General features: G+C 38.7%; 1 protein-coding gene and 1 pseudogene across 3 annotated transcripts in view; both read left to right on the forward strand.

Moving 5' to 3' along the window:
* Positions 1-22,121, forward strand: part of Btbd7 (BTB domain containing 7) — an 84,806-nt gene that overhangs the window by 50,401 nt on the left and 12,284 nt on the right. For 2 of the 3 annotated variants that reach the window (XM_038336712.1, XM_038336713.1), the window contains exons 4-8: positions 6,688-6,896; positions 8,327-8,402; positions 9,679-9,839; positions 19,028-19,171; positions 20,836-21,025. In XM_038336712.1, the coding sequence (XP_038192640.1) occupies positions 6,688-6,896; positions 8,327-8,402; positions 9,679-9,839; positions 19,028-19,171; positions 20,836-21,025 (780 nt within the window). Of the gene's footprint in view, positions 1-6,687; positions 6,897-8,326; positions 8,403-9,678; positions 9,840-19,027; positions 19,172-20,835; positions 21,026-22,121 lie in introns of those variants that run through there. The other variant, XM_038336714.1, reaches the window with a different exon arrangement.
* On the forward strand, positions 17,186-17,664 carry LOC119818879 (annotated as a pseudogene).

Below are 22,121 nucleotides of genomic sequence, written 5' to 3' on the forward strand. Positions count from 1 at the left end.
TTTGGCATACAACTGAACAAGTGAATCTTTTAAAATGAAAGTCTGAAAAGGTAACCTGGAATCCAAAGCTAGATGATCCACTCATTTGACCAAAATCCAAGAGATGAACAAAATTTAAATTGTTTATTGGTGTTATGAGACAGAGTGTCACAGGTAGCCCAGGCTTGCTTTGAACTTGAACTCACAGTAGGTTTTCTGTCTAACCTTCCTAGTGCTAGGATTTAGAGGCATGAGCAACCTGTCTGACTATAAATATTATTGGTAGACCTGTATGAAGGGGGAAGAAAGACAGACATAGAGATATAAAAGTTGGTAAAGGTTAGAAAACAGCTTTGTGGAATTGATTCTCTTCTTCCACCTTGTGTGACCTCTGGGAACTGAACTCATATCATCAGGCTGATGTGGAAAGTACTTTCTTTACCTGTTGCATCATCTCTCCAGTCCCTTAAATTCCCATGTCTACTGTGTCTTAATCTAAGTTTCCTCTGTAAACTGGTTCCTAAAATAAAAACTTGCTGATAGTTTATTCTGGGGCATTTTTGCAGAGAATAGGAATATGTGATTAGAAAGGGTTAAGTGGAATGAGAGCCAATATAATTGCGTGTTCTGATATGATAACTGCTAGAACCCTCTAAGTGGCAGAAGGGATGGAATACTATTCAGAATTGTCCAAAGGGAAAATAGGTGGACATTTATCCTCCACCATCCCTGTTGGAAAAGTGTTTCTTGTGGTTTGCATATATATGGACATCTAGCAATTCCTGGAGATGGGCACTCCAGAATACCATTATTTCTATAGCAGAAAGCAATATGTACAAAGTTGTGGCTGGAGCAAGTTTTGGTAGTCTAGACTTTTAAAACTGGCTCGCTGTAGTAAAAGGCAGAGATGATGTGAGGTAGGCACAGGGTTGCTAAAATCAGTTTGTGTGGTTGGTTAAACCCAATTCATCATAGTTGGTCTGGTAACATGGCCTCTACAAAAGATTTGGGTTTGGGAAAGATGATAGAATTACTCAGAGTCAAGCTACCAAAACTGAATGGGAGCTCTACTCATTTTTATTATCAGAACTAAGTTTTACACGGTTATGGGGAAGCTGAGGAAACAAAATAATAAAAGGAACGATAATAGGATCCAAATGGGTTGTGAACTGGAGAAGCCAAACCCAGCCAGCTTCGGAAGTACAGCTGTGAAGACAGACTCATACATACATTTAGTAGTGTCCATGATGCCCATAGTGGCAACAGAGTTGAAATCGGGTAAGAGCTCATCTTAGAGCAGGCAAGAAGCAAGCACAAGCCAGTACTCGTGGGCATATTTTTATCCACCTTTCCTTGTACCTTGCTGGGGTGACTTAAAGAACATTGACTGCTACTTCTTTCTGCCTTCCAAACTGCTTGCTCCTCCTTTTGCTAACTGGGAACTGTACTGGGATGGAGACTGAGGGAAATAGTTCAAGCTTACTCTAAGTGAAATACCAAAAATCAGTGCAGCCTCTTCCCTCACCTATTGTAGATTTACTTTTTCCCCCATTGCCAATACTTCAGCAGATTTAGGGAGGCTACCAGGTGAGGTAACCCAGCCTTCATCACAGATGTATTGAGCTTTCTCTTTAGTTGTTATCATTGCTAGGTCTTGTTATTATCAGACAATGAAGCATCAGAAGATACCCCAGTGAATCCTTTGAGTTCTGCATGAGCTCTTTCCTGATCTAACACTCCCAAGAATCTACATCCACAGGTAGATTTGCCAGTGTAAGTTGGCAACTCTTGCTTTTGTTTTTTCTTTTTAACTCTTAGTGATTCTTTGTGAATTTCACTTCATGTACCCCAGTCCCACTAATCTCCCTGTCCCTCCATATCTGCCCTTCACCATTACAACCTCTCCCACACTGCCCCAGTGAGGGGTAGGGCCAACTCTTCCAGACTCACACCCTCAGGGCCACACCCATGCCACCAGGGCCAGCTCTACTTGCTGCCCTGGCAGGATTGGGGGAACACTCTCCCAAGTGCTGCAACCAGGGATGGGCGGGTGTTGTTTTTCTTTACATATCCACTGACTGCATTCCAAAACAGAAACTGTATTTTCCTACTTGGACTGTGTGCTATAAACCTGATTCAGATTGGTGATTACAAGGTAGTGAGGAGAGGCAGCAGAACTTGATGAGAACCATCAAGGACTTAAACAGATATAGTCAGTCTTGAGGGTAAGGGGAAGCTGCTTGATTCTAATGTGGAGTTGGGAGGAGTTCCTTTTTTCTTTTTTTTTTTTTTCTTTTTTTTTTTTTGGGTTTTTCAAGACAAGGCTTCGCTGGGAGGAGTTCCTTCTAACAGCCTAGAATATGGGGTTGAATCTTGGGGCTTAACAGTCTTGATTCTTCCATATAAAGACCCCTGGTCTAGGTTTCTTTGTCCAGGTGTGCCTGCGGACTTTTTTACCCTAGATAACTTTGGGGATTTCCTGTGAGTTGTCTATTTAGTTGAGAGCCTTAGCCAAGCTTAATCTTAAGGTATACAGTCTACATTTGCAGCTGCGGGAAACAGGATTTTTTTTTTTTTTTTAAAGAATACTGATCTGGAAATCTTCAGACTTTTAAAGATTAAATGTCTGCATTTGAGAATTGGCTGATTTGAGCCCTTGGTTTCTCCTTTCTTCCTTTCATCCTCCCTTCCTTTTTTTTTGTCATGGCTTTTGTAATTTAGTTAAAGCCAGCCAGCACCAGGGTCTTAAACTTCTCGTTTGAGTGTCACCACTTGCTGCCAAGCTATTTCACTCTCCCGTTTCTGCTTGTGTTCATCTGCTTCTGGTAGAAACTGATAATGTCCAACACTCAGTATGACATTCTCACCTCCCCACTTACATGTGGGGTGATGGCCTTTTGATATCCATCCATAGTTCTAGAATTTCACTCCAAGAACTGTGGTTTTCTGAGGGTATTTTTGTTACCAGCTGTTCTTGTCTGGGAATCTCCCATTTCCCACAGCCCTTGCCAAAAGCCTGGCTCAAATGATTGCACACAGGATGTTCATTTGGTAAATATTTCCCAAGAACAGGAAGGAGTGACACTGGGAAGGCAGGAGGGCAGTATAAGAGTTTAGACTCTTAAAAATTGCCCTCCAAAGGAAAAGTAGAGAAACATACATCACCACCACCACCCCAGTTCTTAACACACTGCAGAGTCCAAAGACTGGGAGTTTACACCAGAGGCACAGGTTAGCTTGTCATCTAGCCTGCAAATTCTTTTTTTCTTTCTTTCATTCATTTTTTCTTTCTTTTCTTTGTTTTTGCCTTGGCCTTGGAATTCTTTTTAAATTTTCCTTTTCAAAATAGTTAAATATGGGTGATGTGATAGTGTTCCACAGACCTTTCCACAATGTGCTGTGTGTGGATTGAAATACTTGGGGAATACAGAAAGTAGGAAAGAAACTTCAGGAGTTGATATTGGGAATATATTGGGATATAAGGTGATACTGGTGGGAATAGAAGAGAAAGAGGCTAATAAAAAGTATTTTGAAGGAATATTGGAACATATGGACTATTGAGGTCAGAATGTCCTTGAGAACTTTTCCATGCTTTGCACATTTCTTAAGCATGCTTGTGTGTTCTGATGTCACAAGCATATCTCGTGGTCATCTCAGTGGTGCTTATAAGGATTTTTTCTTTTAAGTTTTTCCTTGGGAATTTTATACATGTATGCAATGAAATATGATCATATATGCCTCCCATTTGCTCTCCTCTTAACTCCTCCTACATCCCTCACAATAGTTCACCCTCACAATTCCTATCCTTTTTTTTAACAGCCCACTAAGTTCAGTCAGTGCAGCCAGTATGTGGAACCTATCAGTGGACACATCCTCTAAAAGTGTAATTCTCTTTCTAAGATGTTGTTTTAATATTTAGGTTAGATTAATGAATTTTGGGCTTGCTCCATTACTATTTTCTAAAAATGAAGTGGCTTAGATATCTTCTGACCTTGGTTCCTGAACTGTTCAGTGTAAGGATTCTTTGTACTCTATCCCTAACTTGCTAAGCCAGTCTCTCTCTCTACTTTTACTTTTCTAGGAGGGTCTTTGAACAGAAAAGAGAGAAGTTGTGGTTGTAATAATTTTTTGTTAGGGAGCCATAATCTCTTCTTTTAGCATCTAGCTGGTTGTTGGGGTCTGTCCTTAGAGCAGTAATAGTTAGGTCTTTTTTCTCTGCCTGGTAAAGGCCCACTGGGCATGTAACAACATCGCTTACGTTTCTGCTTAGGTTTCTCTTATGTAAGTTGTATAACGTGTTTCCCAAGAGCTTTTCCCCTCTTCTGTTTCCACTCTTAGCAGTCTGCAGCTTGATCAGTGCACATCTAAAATATGGGGCTCAAAGCAACACAGGAGAGCAGTGCAGAATTAGGCACTGTTGAAACTAAAACCCAGGAGTGCTTCAGTTTTCTAACAACCATGCCACATTTTGTTTTCATGTGGCTAAAATACCCAGATACTGATCTATATTAAGCTAGTTCACCTCAGTTATCCACTGTGCAACTGATTTTCATCATTCTAAAAATGAAATTCCTCATTTGGTTGAATTTGATTTTGACTGATCTTTATAGTCAGTTGTGATTTTACTATATTGCATCTTGGTAACTGTGCTTTCCAGATTCAATCATCTAGAGATTTTTGAATCATGCTTTTCGTATCTATCTAAGCTCATGAGCAAAATGGCAAAAACAGGCTCTCTCCTATCCCCTCCTCTCTAATTGGTGCTGCTTACAAGCACTGTTCTGTTTTGTACCTCTTATCTGCAAGGATCTCACTTGTGTACCTTAACACATTTACTGCCTACCATGTGCAGAAGGTGTTGTAAAGACAAACTGAAGACAGCATCCCTGTTTGTGGTGCTAGCAGCATCATGAATAGTTTGTTAAATCTTAATGGAAGTCATGTGGCACAGTTAATTATGATGAATCCCCTCATCTGGTAGTATATCAGAAAAAGAGAGAAGAGGTAAATAAATGCCATACAATCTTGTATCACCTGAATATGGGACTAGCTTCTACATTCAATTAGAACTTCCAACTCTGAAAGTCTCTAGACTTCATTGATAATCTTTGATCTGTATTTTGTAAGGCTCTGAGTGAAGCACAGTGTATATAGCCATATTTTTTGTTACTGTCAGTGATGGTATTTAATGTTTGGGTTTTGTTGTTGTTTTAATTTTAACTTTTTATTTATATTTTATATATGAGTACTCTGCATGCCAGAAGAGGGCATCATTTTTTCATAATGTCAAGACAACTTTTTGTTTTATAGTAAACAATGAAAAGTTTTTATTCAGTTTTAGTCATATTCCTTCCACAATTTTTGTTCCTCCCTCGCTCCCTCCCTCGCTCCCTCTCTCCCTCCCTCCCCCTCCCCCTCCCCCCATCTCTCTCTCTCTCTCTCTCTCTCTCTCTCTCTCTCTCTCTCTCTCTCTCTCTCTCCTCTCCCCCCACTCCCCACATGCCTGAAATTCACAGTGTAAACCAGGCTGAGGTCTGTAGTCAAAGGCTGCTCATTTGTTTCCCGGTTGCCCAAACCCGAAATAATCACACAGAAACTATATTATTTGCAGTACTGTTTGGTCAATAGCTTAAGTGTGCTGCTGGCTTAAATTAACCCATTCCTATTAATCTGTATATCTCCACATGGTTGTGGCTTACCTACGGTAAGGTTCTGTCAGGCTTCTGTCTCCTGCAGGCGCTCCATGGCTTCTCCTTGATTCCGCCGCCTCTCTCTTCCTCTGTCTGCTTTGAATTCCCACCTTACCCTATTCTGCTAAGCCACTGGCTGAAACAGCTTTATTCATTAATCAATAAAAGCAACACGTAGACAGAAGGACTTCCCACACCAGAGATCCTTCTGTTTCTGCCACCCAAATGCTGGGATTAAAGGTGTATGCTGCCTATCATGCCTGGTCCTATATCTTTATATTGATTTTTTCCTAAGGAGAATAACTATTTTGGGGGTTTTGGTTTTTTTGTTTTGTTTGTTTTGCTTTTGTTTTTTTCTTCTTTGAGGTCTTTGCTATAGATGCTTTTTCTGGGTTTTTGTTTGTTTTGGTTTATTTCACTTATTTCTTTTGCAGTTTGCCAGAATTTAATTCAAAAGAATACCAAACATGTCTTTTACCTGTTTTCATCTTTGTGCTCGGTCAATCAAATGTCATCCATGTCCTTCCTTTGTCATTCATGTCGTTCTGACATCTGTCTTTGCAGTCTGCTCTTCCCTTTTGATCCAGTGACTCTACTGTACTAGCTTATTCAGTTACTGAATTTTACACAAGTATGTTTTCTTCAGTAGTCTTTCTCTGTAGGGCATCATTTTTCCTATAGATGTCATATCTGTTGTTATCCTATCCGAGCAAGTCTTAATTACCATGAGATTTTTATCTCCTTGAATTTTTTTACTACTGCCATTTTTTAAGTCTGTAGCCTGCCACACTAATGTTTGATAAGTAATATTTGTGATTAATCTTGCCGGGCGGTGGTGGCACACGCCTTTAATCCCAGCACTCGGGAGGCAGAGGTAGGCTCTGTGAGTTCGAGGCCAGCCTGGTCTACAAGAGCTAGTTCCAGGACAGGCTCCAAAGCCACAGAGAAACCCTGTCTCGAAAAATCAAAAAAAAAATATTTGTGATTAATCTTAAGAAATATTTGCCTTCTCTTTTAGGCTGTGAGGATATCATTGCTGAGAGCATCTCATTAGATACCTTAATTGCCATCCTCAAGTGGAGCTCACATCCATATGGCTCTAAGTGGGTACATCGACAAGCTTTACATTTCCTTTGTGAGGAATTATCCCAGGTCATGACTTCAGATGTGTTTTATGAACTCAGCAAAGACCATCTGCTTACTGCTATCCAGTCTGACTACCTACAGGTAATCATTTATACACCTCTCAAGTTCATTGTCATTCCACATGCACAAAGAAATTCATCTGCACTCGTCACTCTTAAGGGGTGGGACAGAGAGAAACAGACTTTGCTTAGTGAATTCCTACTCCATATTTATGCAGTAAAGCCTTCTGGCACATTGGACCTTCATGCACACTGCTCTCATGATTCAATTCTGTGAACAAGCCCAGGACTTAAGCAGCTGTGCTATAAAGAGGACAAGCCAGGTCAGGAACACAGTCTGAAAGTGAATGTCTTACCTTCCAGATGTTATTTAATATAATAATTTCCTCTGGTAGAATATCAGATACTTAGATTGTAGACCATAGGTTAAGCAGCACAAAGCAAGAGTGAAATTTAATTTCTGATCTGTTCAACTCATCATAAAATCTCAGAGTATACATGTTCTGCTAAAGCATAATTGTGTTTTCTATTGTATTTTCACCCAGAAGTAATTTTCAGTCAATTCTTACGTCTTTGGCTTATGAGTTAATCTAGTGTGTAATTTAATAGTAAATTTTAAATATTGCAAAAAGTTTTGTAAGGTAATGTGCTTTTAAATTGTTTTACATTTAGTTATTTTTATGCTAAATACTGTATGACAGCTTTTAATACTGTAAGCTGTAAACCCTTTGAGCCATTTGTTTCTTTGTTTGTATACCAAATAAACTATAAAATGGTATCATTATAGTTAGAAAATATTAAATTTAAAAAAACGAAAACAACTAAATTGTCCATTGTGCTTCTTCAACATTGCTTTGTTTACAGTAATAAATGCTGGAACACTTGGTCTTTGTTTGTAGAGGATCTTTGTTCATTAACTTTGTCAGTTCCATGTCTATTGGAGTTAGGATTTGTCAGTGCTGTCAGATTGTTGTCTTGAGCTATGCATCTCTTCATAACAAACAAAGCATTTTGGAGAACAGCCTCTATGTGCCATAAAATTTTAAATAAAATATGAAATAAGAGGTGCATTGCCACATCACATATTGTCCTGCAAGGTTCACCCCTCAACCCACAAAATGCCTTATAGAGATTGTAGACTGACTGGACAATACATAATTTTTGTTTTACCTGTCCTTGGGGAAAATATGTTCATCTTCATCTTATCCCAAAAACACTAGCAGTATGGAAGCCTTATATAAAGATAAAATAAATTTAAAAGTAGGAAATATACATAATAAAGAAAAATGGTGGAATGAAGAAGATTGAAGTTACCCAGTAAAATAATGCTGTCTATAGCATTCACTGTTTATAGACAACAGGATTAACTCTTAAATTTCACACTGCTGATATAGAAAGAGACATGGGGTAAGATGTGCTCCACATGTACATTATGACCTAGGAAAAGCCATTAGTGGAACTAAACATATTTATAATCTTATTAGAATAAATAATAATCAATTTTTATTCTAGGCAAGTGAACAAGATATCCTTAAGTATCTGATTAAATGGGGCGAGCATCAATTGATGAAAAGAATAGCAGACAGAGGTAAGTTCAGAAAGTACGCTTGCACCAGTCAGGTTCTGTATGGTTTCAACATTCCCAGCAACTTACCGGGACACATGCATCAGTCTTGGCAACACACTGTGGACTGAAGGAAGTAGAGGATTTTACCGTCAGTAAAGTACTTTAGTGGAGTTGAGGGGAAGTTGATAAATACATCAATTTTTTCAAATAAAATTATTCTCCAATTGTAAAATATTGTTTTTATTACATTTTATGTCTGTGATATAATATGTTAAGTGATTCATGGAATGCTAGAATAAAAAATGTCATGTAGTGATTAAGGTGTCAGAGAAAGAAGCATTGTTGAAGATATTCTGGAATTGATGATAGGTATACAATGTGAATGTGCTTTTTTTAAATGATTAAAATGATGAATTTGTGTTGTATAAATTTTACCTCAACTAATAAAGATCCTAAGGTTTGGCATGGTGGCACACATCTTTAATCCCAGCTCTTGGGGAGGTTAAGGCAGGCAAATCTCTGTGGAATTGAGGCTAGCATGGTCTATGAAGTGAGTTCCTAATCAGCCAAAGCTATTATATAGTAAGACCCTGTCTCAAAACGCCTAAAAAGGGGAGAGGGACTATAATCCCAGAATTTAGGAAGTAGAGGTAGGAGGATCAGAAAAAAGTCAGACTCATCATCCTTAGCAATCTATTAAGTTGGACTCCAGCCTGGACTACGTGAAACCTTCCCCCTCCCCTTCTCATGCATGCTACCATGACTAGAAATAGCGTATACCTTTCAGTGTGCCTCTTATATTAAAACAGATTACAGCCTTAATATTAACAAATTGTCATTTTTCTTACTTTGAGTTAATGTACATAAAAAGAATCAATTAGTAGAGAAATCATAAAGAATGTTCCTACATTATAGACAGTGTACTTTCTCTTTGTTGAAAAACTTGTGTATTAAATTAAACTTACTTATAACCTTTCTTAAAGCAGATGTTCTTACATACAAAGTATGGTACTAGGATTTTATATAGTAGAGAGGAAAGTAAAACTGCCCGTAGGACCAACAAGATGGCTGAGTGGGTAAAGGTGTTTGTTACCCAAGTCTGATTACTTAAGTTTGATCCTTGGAACCCATGATGGAAGAAGGAACCAAATTCCAGAAATCGTACTCTGAACTTCACACAGAGTGCCATGGCACATAAACACCCACACACGCGTACACAAAAGTTTCTTGGAAAGAAAAAGACTGTGTCTGTGAATATTGGGATTTCACTGAAAGCTTTTTCTTTTCTGTTTCACAGAGCCAAACCTACTAAGTGGCACTGCACATAGTGTGAACAAAAGAGGTGTGAAAAGAAGAGACCTGGACATAGAAGAACTTAGAGAGGTCCTTTCTTCTCTCTTGCCCTTTGTGCGGATTGAACACATCTTGCCTATAAACAGTGAAGTCTTAAATGATGCTGTAAGTTTGTTTCTTCATTCCTTTCAGAGAAAGAAGAATGCCAAGCTTATCCTATATTAATTTTTATAAATAATTTCTCCTGGGAAGTAGAAAAAGACAAGATCTCCTGAGTAAATTGGGAGCATGGGGACCTTAGGAGAGGGTTGAAGGGGAGGGCAGAGGCAGGGAGGAGAGCAGTGAAAAATGCAGCGCTCAATGAAAATCAATTAAAAAAATTATGACACCATCAAAAAAATAATAATTTCTCCTACTAGTAAGTACTTGAAACTAGATTTCCTGATGACAGAAACAATTATCTGTTTGGTACAGTGTTATGTCCCCAGTATCTGACAGGGTACAAAAAATTGTGTTTGGTGCAGACGTTTTATGGGTAAGTGGGTCTTGATTCCAAGAACATAGTTTTTTGTTTGTTTATTTTGTGTTTTGGTTTTGGGGCTTATTGTTTTGATTTGTTTTGTTGTTTTCCGAAACAGTTTCTCTGTATTGCCCTGACTGTCCTGGAATGTGCTCAGGAACGTAATTTTTAAGGGAAATAATTTGATCATTTATCAGTATAAATCAGTTTGATCTCAATGAAAAGAAAAGATAGAAATTATTACCTTTACAGACTCTTCCAGAACAGGAGTAAATCAGATCCATTTGGACTTGAGTTTTGTGCATGGTGATAGATATGGATCTATTTTCATTCTTCTACATGTTGATATCCAGTTATGCCAGCACCACTTGTTAAATATGCTTTCTTTTTCCATGTGATATATTTTGCTTCTTTGACAAAGATCAGGTGTTCAAAGATGTGTGGATTGATATCTGGGTCTTCTATTTGGTTCCATTGGTCCTCCTGTCTGTTCTTATGCCAATACCAGGCTGTTTTCAGTACTGTAACTCTGTAGTAGAGTTTGAAGTCAGGGATTGTGATGCCTCCAGAAGTTCTTTTATTGTACAGTATTGTTTTGACTATCCTGGGTTTTTTGCTTTTCCATATGAAGTTGAGTACCATTTTTTCGAGGTCTTTGAAGGATTTTGCTAGGATTTTGATGGGCATTGTGTTGAATCTGTGTAAATGATTTTTTTTTAAAAGGCTGTGTGTCTCTTGGGCAGTGATGGCACACGCCTTTAATCCCAGCACTTGGGAGGCAGAGGCAGGCGGATCTCTGTGAGTTTGAGGTCAGACTGGTTTACAAGAACTAGTTCCAGGACAGGCTCTAAAGCTACAGTGAAACCCTGTCTCTAAGCACACACACACAAAAGGCTGTGTGTTTGCATATGTATGTACACTTGTACCTAGGCACAAAGACCAAAAGAGGACATCAGAGCTCTGCAAGTTACATGTGTGTGCGTCTGCGCGCGCGCGCGCGCGTGTGTGTGTGTGTGTGTGTGTGTGTGTGTGTGTGTGTGTGTGTACACTTGTACCTAAGCACAGAGACCAAAAGAGGATATCAGAGCTCTGCAAGCTAGTTTACAGGTCTTTACAGGATACCTTCCTTGTAACATTAGTGCTAGAATCTAAATTTGGATCCTCATGATTGCTCTAGAGCCGTCTCTAGCCCCTAAAGTAATGTTTTAGTAAATTGCTTTTATATATATATATATATTTGTCCCTCTTTCCAGATTACTGGAATTAAAGGTGAATGCTACCAATTTGCCCAGGCCTACTTGCCTTCTCGTGTTTTTAATTTGCTTTTTCGTGATGATCAGTGATTGTTGAACATGTTTTCATATGCCCTCTTGACCCTTTGTATGCTTTCTTTTGAAAAATGTCTGTTAGGGTATTTTATTTTTAATTTTTGCTACTAAGCTGATGTCTTTATTAAGATTTCAACTTCTGTGATAAAATATCATGACCACAAGCAACTTGGTGAGGAGAGGGTTTATTTCAGCTTACAGCTGCTCAGCACAGTCCATCACTGAAGGAAGTCAGGGTAGGAATGGATGCAGAGGCCATATAAGAATGCTGCTTACTGGCTTGCTCCTCATTGCTTGTTTTTTGGTTTTTTGCTTAGTCTTTCGAGACAGGGTTGTAAACCTAGACGGCAGTTTCCCAGCTGACCAGACCAGAGTAATCACAGAAAAACTATATTAATTACAACACTGTTTGGCCAATTCCTCAGTCATATTTCTAGCTAGCTCTTACATCTTAAATTAACCCATTTCTATTAATCTGTGTATCACCATGAGGCTGTGGCATACCGGTAAGGTTCTGGCATCTTTCTCCTTCGGCAACTACGTGGTATCTGCCTGGCTCCACCTTTTTACTCTATCTCTGTTTAGATTACCCACCTGGATATACTTTGCCCTGCCATAAGCCAAAGCAGCTTCTTTATTAGCTAGTGGTAATAAAACATATTCACAACATACAGAGGAAAATTCCACATCACATGTGTAACAGCTCTGGCTGCCCTGGAGCTCACTTTGTAGATCAGACTGCCTCGGACTCAGAGAGTTCCACCAGCCTCTGCCTCCCAAGTGCTAGGATTAAAGGCATGCACCACCACCACCTGGCAAATCTGCTTTCTTATAGCACCCATAACAGTCAGCCCAGGGACTGGACCCTCCTACATCTTTATCATTCAAGAGAATGCTCTACAGACTTGCGTACAGGCCAATCCTATGAAAACATTTTCTCAGTTAAGATTCATTCTTTCCAAATGATCCTAGTTTATGTCAATTTGACATAAACTGACCAGCACAATTGAGTATCTTTCACAGTTTATATAGTAATCTCTATCAGATGTAAGTTTGTAAGTATTTTATCCCACTCTGAAGCTGTCCATCACTCTTGTTTCCTGTACAGAACGTTCAGTTTGATATAATTCCATTTGTCTCTTTTTGCTTTTGTTGCCAGTGCAAACCTTGCCTAAAAGCTCTTACCTGTGTTTTATTTTAGAAAACTTAATAGTTTCATGTCATTTAATCCACTTGGAGTAACTTTTTGTGAGGAGTGAGAGGTAGGAATCTGACTTTACTGCATATGGATATTTATTTTTCAAACGTTTTTTGCACAGTCTACTACCAAATCAGGCACACTTCCCAACCAAACAGTATGCCTTTCATGAGACAAGTTTGAAAAGAGTTTGTTTTCACCGGGTGGTGGTGGCACACTCCTTTAATCTAGCACTCGAGAGGCAGAAGCAGGCAGATCTCTGTGAGTTCGAGACCAGCCTGGTCTACAAGAGCTAGTTCCAGGATAGGCACCAAAGCTACAGAGAAACCTTGTCTCGAAAAACAAAAAAAAGTGCAATAATACATGTTGCTTTGGATATTATAGATATTTAAGTATTTTTCTTATCTATGAACAGGTTATCTTTCCATTTATTTGTATATTTTTCCATTTTTTTATGAATACAGCTTCATGTTCCCAAAGATAGCCTTCAACTTCTGATTCTCCTGCCTCAACCACCTGAGTATTGGGGTTGCAGGCAGTTTTTTTTTTCGTGCTAGTGATTGAACCCAGGACTTTATAACTGCTAGGTAAACTTTTACCAGCTGGCTACAAACTCAACCCCTGTACTTAGGTATTTTTTTCCTATAGCTATTATAAATAATACGCTTTTGTCAACTTTTCATACAGCTGTTAGTGTTTAGGAATGCTATTGGTTGTTGTGTGTTGGTTTTTTTATCTTGCTACTTTTATTTGTTTGTTTTTTGGGGGGCTTTGGTTTTGGTTGTGGGGGTGTTTGTTTTGTTTTCTGGGTTTTTTTGTTTGTTTGGTTTTTGGTTCTTTGGTATTGTTTTGTTTTGTTTTTCGAGACAGGGTTTCTCTTTGGCTTTAGAGCCTGTCCTGGAACTAGCTCTGTAGACCAGGCTGGTCTCGAACTCACAGAGATCCGCCTGCCTCTGCCTCCCAAGTGCTGGGATTAAAGGCGTGCGCCACCATCGCCGGGCTCTGGTATTATTTTTTGAGACAGTTTCTCTGTGTAACAGCCCTGGCTGTCCTGAAACTCACTCTGTAGACCAGGCTGGCCTTGAACTCACAGAAATCTGCCTGCCTCTGCCTCCCAAGTGCTGGAATAAAAGGTGTGTGCCACCACCACCCAGCCTTAATTTGTTTACTAAATCCAAAAATTTAACAAGTTTTTATAAATAAAATAATGTCATCTACCAGCAATGACATTTTAACTTCCTTCCATCTTGAATCCTTTTTATTTCTTTCTCTTGCAGAATTGCTTTGGCTAAGACCCCAGTATTGTGCTGAGTAGAGATGACAACAAGAATGGTCATCTTTGTCTCCTTTAAGACCTTCCACCTTTTCCCCATTCAGTATGATGTTAGCCATGAGTATGTAATATATAGCCTCTATCATAGTGGGATAAATTTCTTCTATGTCTAACTTACTTAGTTTTTATCATAAAGGGAGCTTGAATTTTGTTGTACTTTCTCTACACCTATAGACATTATATATTTACCCTTCGTTTTGTTAATGTGATACATCACATTAACATGTGAACTATCTTTGCATCCCTGGGATGGCCACCTGATGATGGTGGATACTTTTTCTTTTTTTTTAATAATTTGCTTATTTGTATTATATATTGGTAATAATATATATTATATATTATATATATGTATGTATTCTGCCTGTACATATGTCTGTGTACGGGCATCAGATCCCCTGGAACAGGAGTTACAAACAGTTACAAGCTATTATGTGGGTGCTGGGAATTGAACCTGGGTCCTCTGAAAGCAACTAGTGTTCTTTATAGCTAATAGATCTTTCCACAGCTCAAGGCAAAATGAACTTTCACATTATCTACCAGTTTGTTGCTATTTCACCCTCTTGCACAAATCCTTGAGCTTCATTATTATATAGAGAGAGAAGGTTTTATTTATTGTTGAAAAAGGATTTCTGGCCAGGTGGTGGTGGTACACACCTTCAACCCAGCACTCTGGAGTTAGAGGCAGGAGGATCTATGAGTGTGAGGTCAGCCTGATCTCCAGAGTGAGTTCTAGTACAGCCAGTGCTACACAGAGAAACCTGTCTTGAGGAGAAAATTAATTAATTAATTAATTAAATGTTTTTTCTCAACAACTTTCCATTTCCTCAGTTGTCAATGGTTTATCTAAGTTTTCTATTTTTATATTTCTTGAGGGTTTATTTTTATTTTCTACATGTATTTGCCAATATACCACACATGTTCCTAGTACCTAAGGGAAATCAGAAAAGGCATCAGCTTTCCTGAAACTGGAGTTACAGACAGTTGTGAGCCACCATATGGTGAATAATTGCTGTTAATAACTGAGTCATTTCTTCAGCTCTGGTTTTTCTATTTCTCCTCTTCTTTGTTATTATTCTTTTATGTGTATGAATATATGTTAGTCAGGATTCTCTAGAGGAACAGAACTGATAGACTTGCAAATACTTCCTTTTTCCATGTCCTTTATACACTTCCACCAGATGATGTGGCCCAGATTTAAGGTAGATCTTCCTACTTCAGACAGTCTGGTTTTAGGGTGAGCTTTTCCACTTCAAATAATCCCTCACTGATGGTATCCAGCCTTGGTACACCTTGGTATAACTGCTTGGGTTTTAGTTAATTCCAGATGTAATTAAGTTGACAACCAAGAATAGCCAGTACAGGGTGCTTTGTCTGCATGTATGTCTGTGCACTATGTGTATGCCTGGTGCTCACAGAAGCTAGAAGAGGACATCAGATCCCCTAGAGCTGGAGTTAGAGGTGGTTATGAACTACTATGTGGATAAAATGGAAGTTAACCCAAGTCCACTGGGAAAAAAAAAAAAAAGAACAGCCTATGTGCTTAACCTGAGCCATCTCTCCAGCTCTGGTTTTCTATTTCTATTTCTTGGTGATTTAGTGTGATAGGTTGTATATGTCTATGAATTGATCTATTCTAGATTATTCAGTTTGTTGGCATATATATATTTATATATGTTTCATTTTGTTTCTGTGGAATCAATTATATAATGTCTCCCTTTTCATTGTTTTATTTTTTGGTATTTATTTATTTATTTATTTATTTATTTATTTATTTATTTATTTGGGTTTTTCGAGACAGGGTATTGCAGTAGTTTTAGAGCCTGTCCTAGAACTAGCTTGTAGACCAGGCTGGCCTCGAACTCACAGAGATCCGCCTGCCTCTGCCTCCTCGGTGCTGGGATTAAAGGCGTGCACCACCACCACCCAGCTTCCCTTTTCATTTTTTAAATTTTCCTTATTTCAACTTTTTTTTCTTTGTCTGGCTGAGGTTTGGTAATCTTTAATATTTTTTTAAAAGACCAACTCTTGGGCTGGCCAGATAACCCCAGACTTGTTCTTGCTCTGTTTTTATTATCTTGGGGTATGATGTTAATTGTTTAGAGATCATTCTTCTAGAGTTCTCCAATGAAGAAGTGATAACTCTTCTAGATATAAACCATATATTGTACACTAATGTCTAACAAGTAAGAGAATGTAGCCTTAAATATATACTGATTAAAATAAGAATTAAATAGCATAATTATCATCAATAAGTGTGGTACTAGATTAGCTCCTTAACAAAACAGAGAAAATGTCTTTTGTTGCACATGAAACTGGTTCTTGTTAGAGGGGCTCAAGAGGCCCCACCCTTCCCTGAAGAGTTATTGGTAGCTAATGGTTGCTGGAGGGTGGGGGGAGAAAGTTGTTTTCTTCAATGATACAGCCACTGTTAAGCTGCTTATGCTCCAGTAAATAGCCCCTTACCCACACTCTTGCAAGCAACTCTTTTTAAAGTCAGTGACACTACACAGCAAGCAAAAGACATGAAAATAGAGATTCTTGGGAAGGGGCTCTGTGGGAGAAAGATGGGAGAGGGTAACATTGGTGACAGTTACATTTTATACTTGTGTGAAACTGTTAAAGAATAAGTAAATAATATTAATACTGAAAAATTAATTAAATGATTAAACCTGGAAAATGTGAAATAAGAATTTATGAACTTTCTGATTAGAAAAAAATATTATCTTTGCTAGTAATTACATGCATACCAAAGAATACAAAATAAAGTAGTAAGTTATTTGTCCCTAGGGAGCCATTAAGCTTTGAAATGCTGCTTCTATCCTAGGTGGGAAATACATTGGCACCTCTTTAACACTGTTGATTGCAGCAGTTATCAAGAGCCATCAATGTGTTCGTACTCTTTGGTCTTGTCATTTCTTCTTTCTGAAACTGTCCTATTAGGAATAAATATGTCTGCATGTATTTGTATATACACTCAGATGCTTAATATTATTTAAATATTTGACAGTATTTTAAATTTCTAATAAGTCTGAAAACAAGACTATGTGACTATCTAAGAGAATATTTTGTTGCCTTGAATAATAAGAATAACGCCTTTTGGCTGTAACAGCCATCTTCCAGTAACTCGCCAAAATGACAAACACAAAGGGAAAGAGGAGAGGCACTCGCTATATGTTCTCTAGGCCTTTTAGGAAGCATGGAGTTGTTCCTTTGGTCACATACATGGTAATCTACAAGAAGGATGATACTGTAGACATCAAGGGATTGGGCACTGTTCAAAAAGGAATGCCCCATAAGTGTTACCATGACAAAACCAGAAGAGTCTACAGTGTCACCCAGAATGCCATGGGCATCATTGTAAACAAGTTAAATACAAGACTCTTGCCAAAATAATTAATGTGCAGATAGAGCACATTAATCACTAAGCACTCTAAGAGCAGAGACAGTTTCTTGAAGTAGGTGAAGGAAAATGATCAGAAGAAAAAAGAGAAGGGCACGTGGAATCAGCTGAAGTGTAAGGCTGCTCCACCCAGAGAAGCAGTTTGTGAGGACTGATGGGAAGGAAGGAGCCTGAACTGCTGGAGCCTATTCCATACGAATTCATGGCCTAATATACAAAAAGAAATAAAAGTATCACAGCACCAGGAAGAATAATACATGTCTTTAATCCCAGCACTCCAGTTCTTCTTCCCAGAATTCTTCTATTCTGGTTGCCCCGCCCCTACTTCCTGCCTGGCTACTGGCCAATCAGCGTTTTATTAAAACAATACAAGTGACAGGGTACAAGACCATTGTCTCACAGCACATCAGCATTCCCAGCAAGATTGATTCTTGTATTTTTTATTTTATTTTATTTTATTTTATTTTAGAAAAGTATTGTTGGGACATTGGTTAGGAACTCTCTGCACTGCCATGTTCTCTTAGTAGGTGCAAGTGCATACCATGCTGAGTGTTTAGTGTTGCTGTTGTTTAATCTTTACAGTAGGACCTAAGATGCTTCATTTATGGGTTCATAGCATATATGAGGAAACCACAGGGTGACACTTAAATATCTTAATCTTCTGGCTCCCTGATTCCACAACCACACAGGTGCCCTCCAGTGAGGACCTTAAGCTTAAATAAGGCCTCTGTGGTCACATAATAATAATAACATAATTTAAACTAGCTGGGCAGTGATTGTGCACGCCTTTAATCCCAGCACTTGGAAGGCAGAGTCAGGCCTCTGTGAGTTCAAGGCCAGCCTCATCCAACACTGATACTGGGCCCATGTGGCTAAAGAAATCTCCCCAGGGGGCTGGAGAGATGGCTCAGCGGTTAAAAGCACTGACTCTTCTTCCAGAGGTCCTGAGTTCAATTCCCAGCAACTACATGGTGGTTCACAACCATCTATAATGAGATCTGGTGCCCTCTTCAGGGGTGCAGGTACACATGCAGGCAGAGTATTGTATTCATAATAAATAAATAAATAGATCTTTTTTAAAAAAAAAAAAAAAAAAAAAAAAAGAAGAAATCTCCCCAATAAACTGAAAAGTGTTTGCATATTTTCTGATTTGGGCTATTTTAGGGTTGGTCCCAGATCATACTCCCTGAAAGAGAACACTATGTAGTGTCTTGAGCTGTCAGTAAGGCCAATTCCGTGTTTTTTTTGTCTCGGTTGAGGGTGGGTGCAAGCAAAATGAGCAAGGGGAAAAGGTCAGTTATAAAGTGTTGTGCAAATTAATCTAAACTAATGTATCTTTGTAAAAACATTCTTCTAAAGGAAATGGGCAGTTATAGTACTTCCATATTGCTGAAATCTTTACTGCTACTAAACATTTAGGGTATTGCTATACTTACATAATAATGTTCCTAAGCTCTTACTTAAATGGTGGCCAAGTTTCTGTGGTGTATTTTATAGGTGTAAATATTGTTGTCTTCTAGTGTTTACTGCATATATTTATCTTTTTTTAAAAAAAATGTTTGTTTGTTTTTAAGATGAAAAGAGGCTTGATCAGTACTCCCCCATCAGATATGCTTCCTACAACTGAAGGAGGAAAGTCAAATGCCTGGTTACGGCAAAAAAATGCAGGCATATATGTTCGTCCTCGGCTGTTTTCTCCCTATGTGGAAGAAGCGAAGGTAATGATAGAGGAGTTTATTACCAACCAGATGCACAGAGATTTACTATTTGGAAATGGCCCAGACATCTAGTAATAGGGAAAATGAAAGTAAATTCTAGTTTGTTAGTAATTTTCTGAAATGTTTAATTATCAAAGATGTTTTAAAAACTTGTTAAGAGGTGTTTTACCTCATTGCCTTGTTAATCATTGTAATTACATGGCATAGCTGTGCTTTACGATTTGGAGAGCAGGGAGATGTCTAAAGTAGGCTTCATTTGCTTATCTTCCTCATAAACTAAGAGACATGTGATTTCTCGGAGTAATGTTCCAAAATAGCTGACTTTTGAGTTCAGTTTGGTTTTAGGGTAAACATTTAAGACTAAGTTTCAAGCTTGTCACTAAATAGCAGGCCCTGTGTGTACTTCAACATAGAGAACTCTCCAAGAAAACATAATAATGGAAAAATAACATACTAAGTTTTATTAGGTATATTTACAGATAACGTTGGTGTGGAGTTTGAAAATCTCATAGATTTTGTGTTTTGGTTTTTGTTTGTTTGTTTTGGTTTGGTTTTTTTTTGAGACAGAGTCTCAGTTTGTATTCTCTAACTAGCCTCTAACTTGCCTCCGTCTCCAAAGTGCTGGAGTTAAAGGTGTACACTACTATACCTGGCAAAAAGCCAGCACAACCAGTGCCCTTAACCCACCCAACCACATATGCATAATGTACATATGGGCATATGTACTATAGCATGAGTGGAGGTCAGAGGGCAGCTTTGTGAAGTCAGTTACTCTCTTTCCACCTTTACAAGGGTTCCAGGGAATGAAACTAATTGAATGGCCAACATTGTAAGCAAATCTAAAACAGTAGAAAGGCCCCTTGGCTGGGTCTGCCATTTTGGAATAAGTGCACCCCTTGATATTGCACATGCAGCAGCTGTCTAGTCTCTCTTCTGCTCCAAGACTTAAGCCAAAACACTTACCAGGTGTGGCACTGGGCCCATGCCTAACAAGAGTTCTTCCTCAGTAAATGTGGAATGCATTCATATATTATTTGGTCCATTCTGCAGTTTAGTGAGAAATGCACTAGAACTTACTAACAGTATTGGGCTTATTTATAGGTCTTTTAAGTAGCAATATTTTTTATGAGCTATATATCCCCCTTTGTAACAGGGTCTCATTGTCTAACCCTGGCTGCTCTGGAAATCACTATGTAGACCAGGCTGGCCTAGAACTCACCGAGGAGGCAGAGGCAGGCGGATCTCTGTGAGTTCGAGGCCAGCCTGGTCTACAAAGCCACAGAGAAACCCGGTCTTGAAAAACCAAAAAAAAAAGACTTTATTATATTAAAAAAAGACTTTATTTATTATATATGCAGGCCAGAAGAAGGCACCAGATCTCATTACAGATGGTTGTGAGCCATCATGTGGTTGCTGGGAATTGAACTCAGGACCTCTGGTAAAACAGTCAATGTTCTTAACCTCTGATCTATCTCTCCAACCCCCATGAAAAAAAGTATCTTTTTAAGATACTCAAAGAGGGACACTTAATTCTGTTCACTACCAATTTAAACATTATGAGAAATGATAATTTCATTCCTTTTTATATGATGATGATAACCTTGCTGCAAGTATGATCTCACCGTAGTAAAGGTTGACCAGCTAGCTCCTTTTCAATGTTCCAGTCAGTGCTGGATGAGATGATGGTGGAACAAACAGATCTGGTGAGACTACGAATGGTTCGAATGTCCAACGTTCCAGACACACTTTACATGGTCAGCAATGCCATGCCACAGTGCTGCCACATGATCAGCCACCAGCAGATCAGCAGTAACCAATCAAGCCCTCCATCAGTTGTAGCCAATGAAATTCCAGGTAAGGCAGTACCTTTTTATCTTTTTGTATAATTGCTGTTCTAACCCTCTTACATATGCTAATTCTTCCCACATTTCAGTACTCTTTGTGCATTGTTCCTGTCCCTGTGGGGCAGAATCATTCCTGTTAAGAACTGATTTAGAGGAATTCAGACTATTTTTCTGTTAAACAAGAGCCTTTTCAAAGCAGGCATGATGGCACACACTGTCATCCATGAGGGAAAGAAAAGCAAGAAGATCCTGACCTACATAATGAACCCCTTACTTAAAAGCAAAAACCTTCAAGAGGTGACGTAGTCTGCCCTGTCCTCCTCTCAAATGCAGTCACAGTTAGCTCCTTGAGATCCAGTTTCACCACACCCAGGGTTGCTGGAATTCTGGTTTATGACCATAGCTTGATTTATAACTGTCGTGTTCAAAAAGAGTGGTAATTAGTGGTCAGACACTTAACTTCCAGCCCTTTCCAGTTGCCACTGCAGGATTTAAAATAAATTCAACAAACTGTGGCATTATAAATAGTCCCAATCATTTCTGCTTAGGAAAGATGACTGACACAGTGGTAGAACTTTTCATCAAATCCACAGTATCTTGAACTGTTAGGTTTTGTCAGTTGTTACAGTATTTGGCTACTCTATGTTTACTTATGTGTACATTGGGTAACATTGTGAAGAGAGGAGAGAGTTTTTTAGACTCTTCTACAATTTGAAGGTTTGCTACCATGAGTGATGCTTTCTTTTTTCTTTTGTTTTTCCTTTAGAAGCTAGATCAGACTGGCCTTGTACTCAGAGAGATACACCTGCCTCTATCTCCCAAGTTTTAGGATTAAAGACCTGTGCCACTATACCCAGCCTGTAGTGCTTTCTTTATATTTGAGTCAATACAGATACCTACAAGCATAACTTCATTTTAGAATATAACCTCAAGCCAGGCAATGGTGGCACATGCCTTTAATCCCAGCACTCGGGAGGCAGAGGCAGGTAAATCTCTGTGAGTTCGAAGCCAGCCTAGTCTATAGAGCTAGTTCCAGGATAGCTAGGGCTACACAGAGAAACCCTGTCTCAAAAAACCAAAAAAAGAATTTAACCTCAAAATCCCAA

This window comes from Arvicola amphibius, chromosome 7 (assembly GCF_903992535.2).
Source record: "Arvicola amphibius chromosome 7, mArvAmp1.2, whole genome shotgun sequence".
Taxonomy (NCBI): domain Eukaryota; kingdom Metazoa; phylum Chordata; class Mammalia; order Rodentia; family Cricetidae; genus Arvicola; species Arvicola amphibius.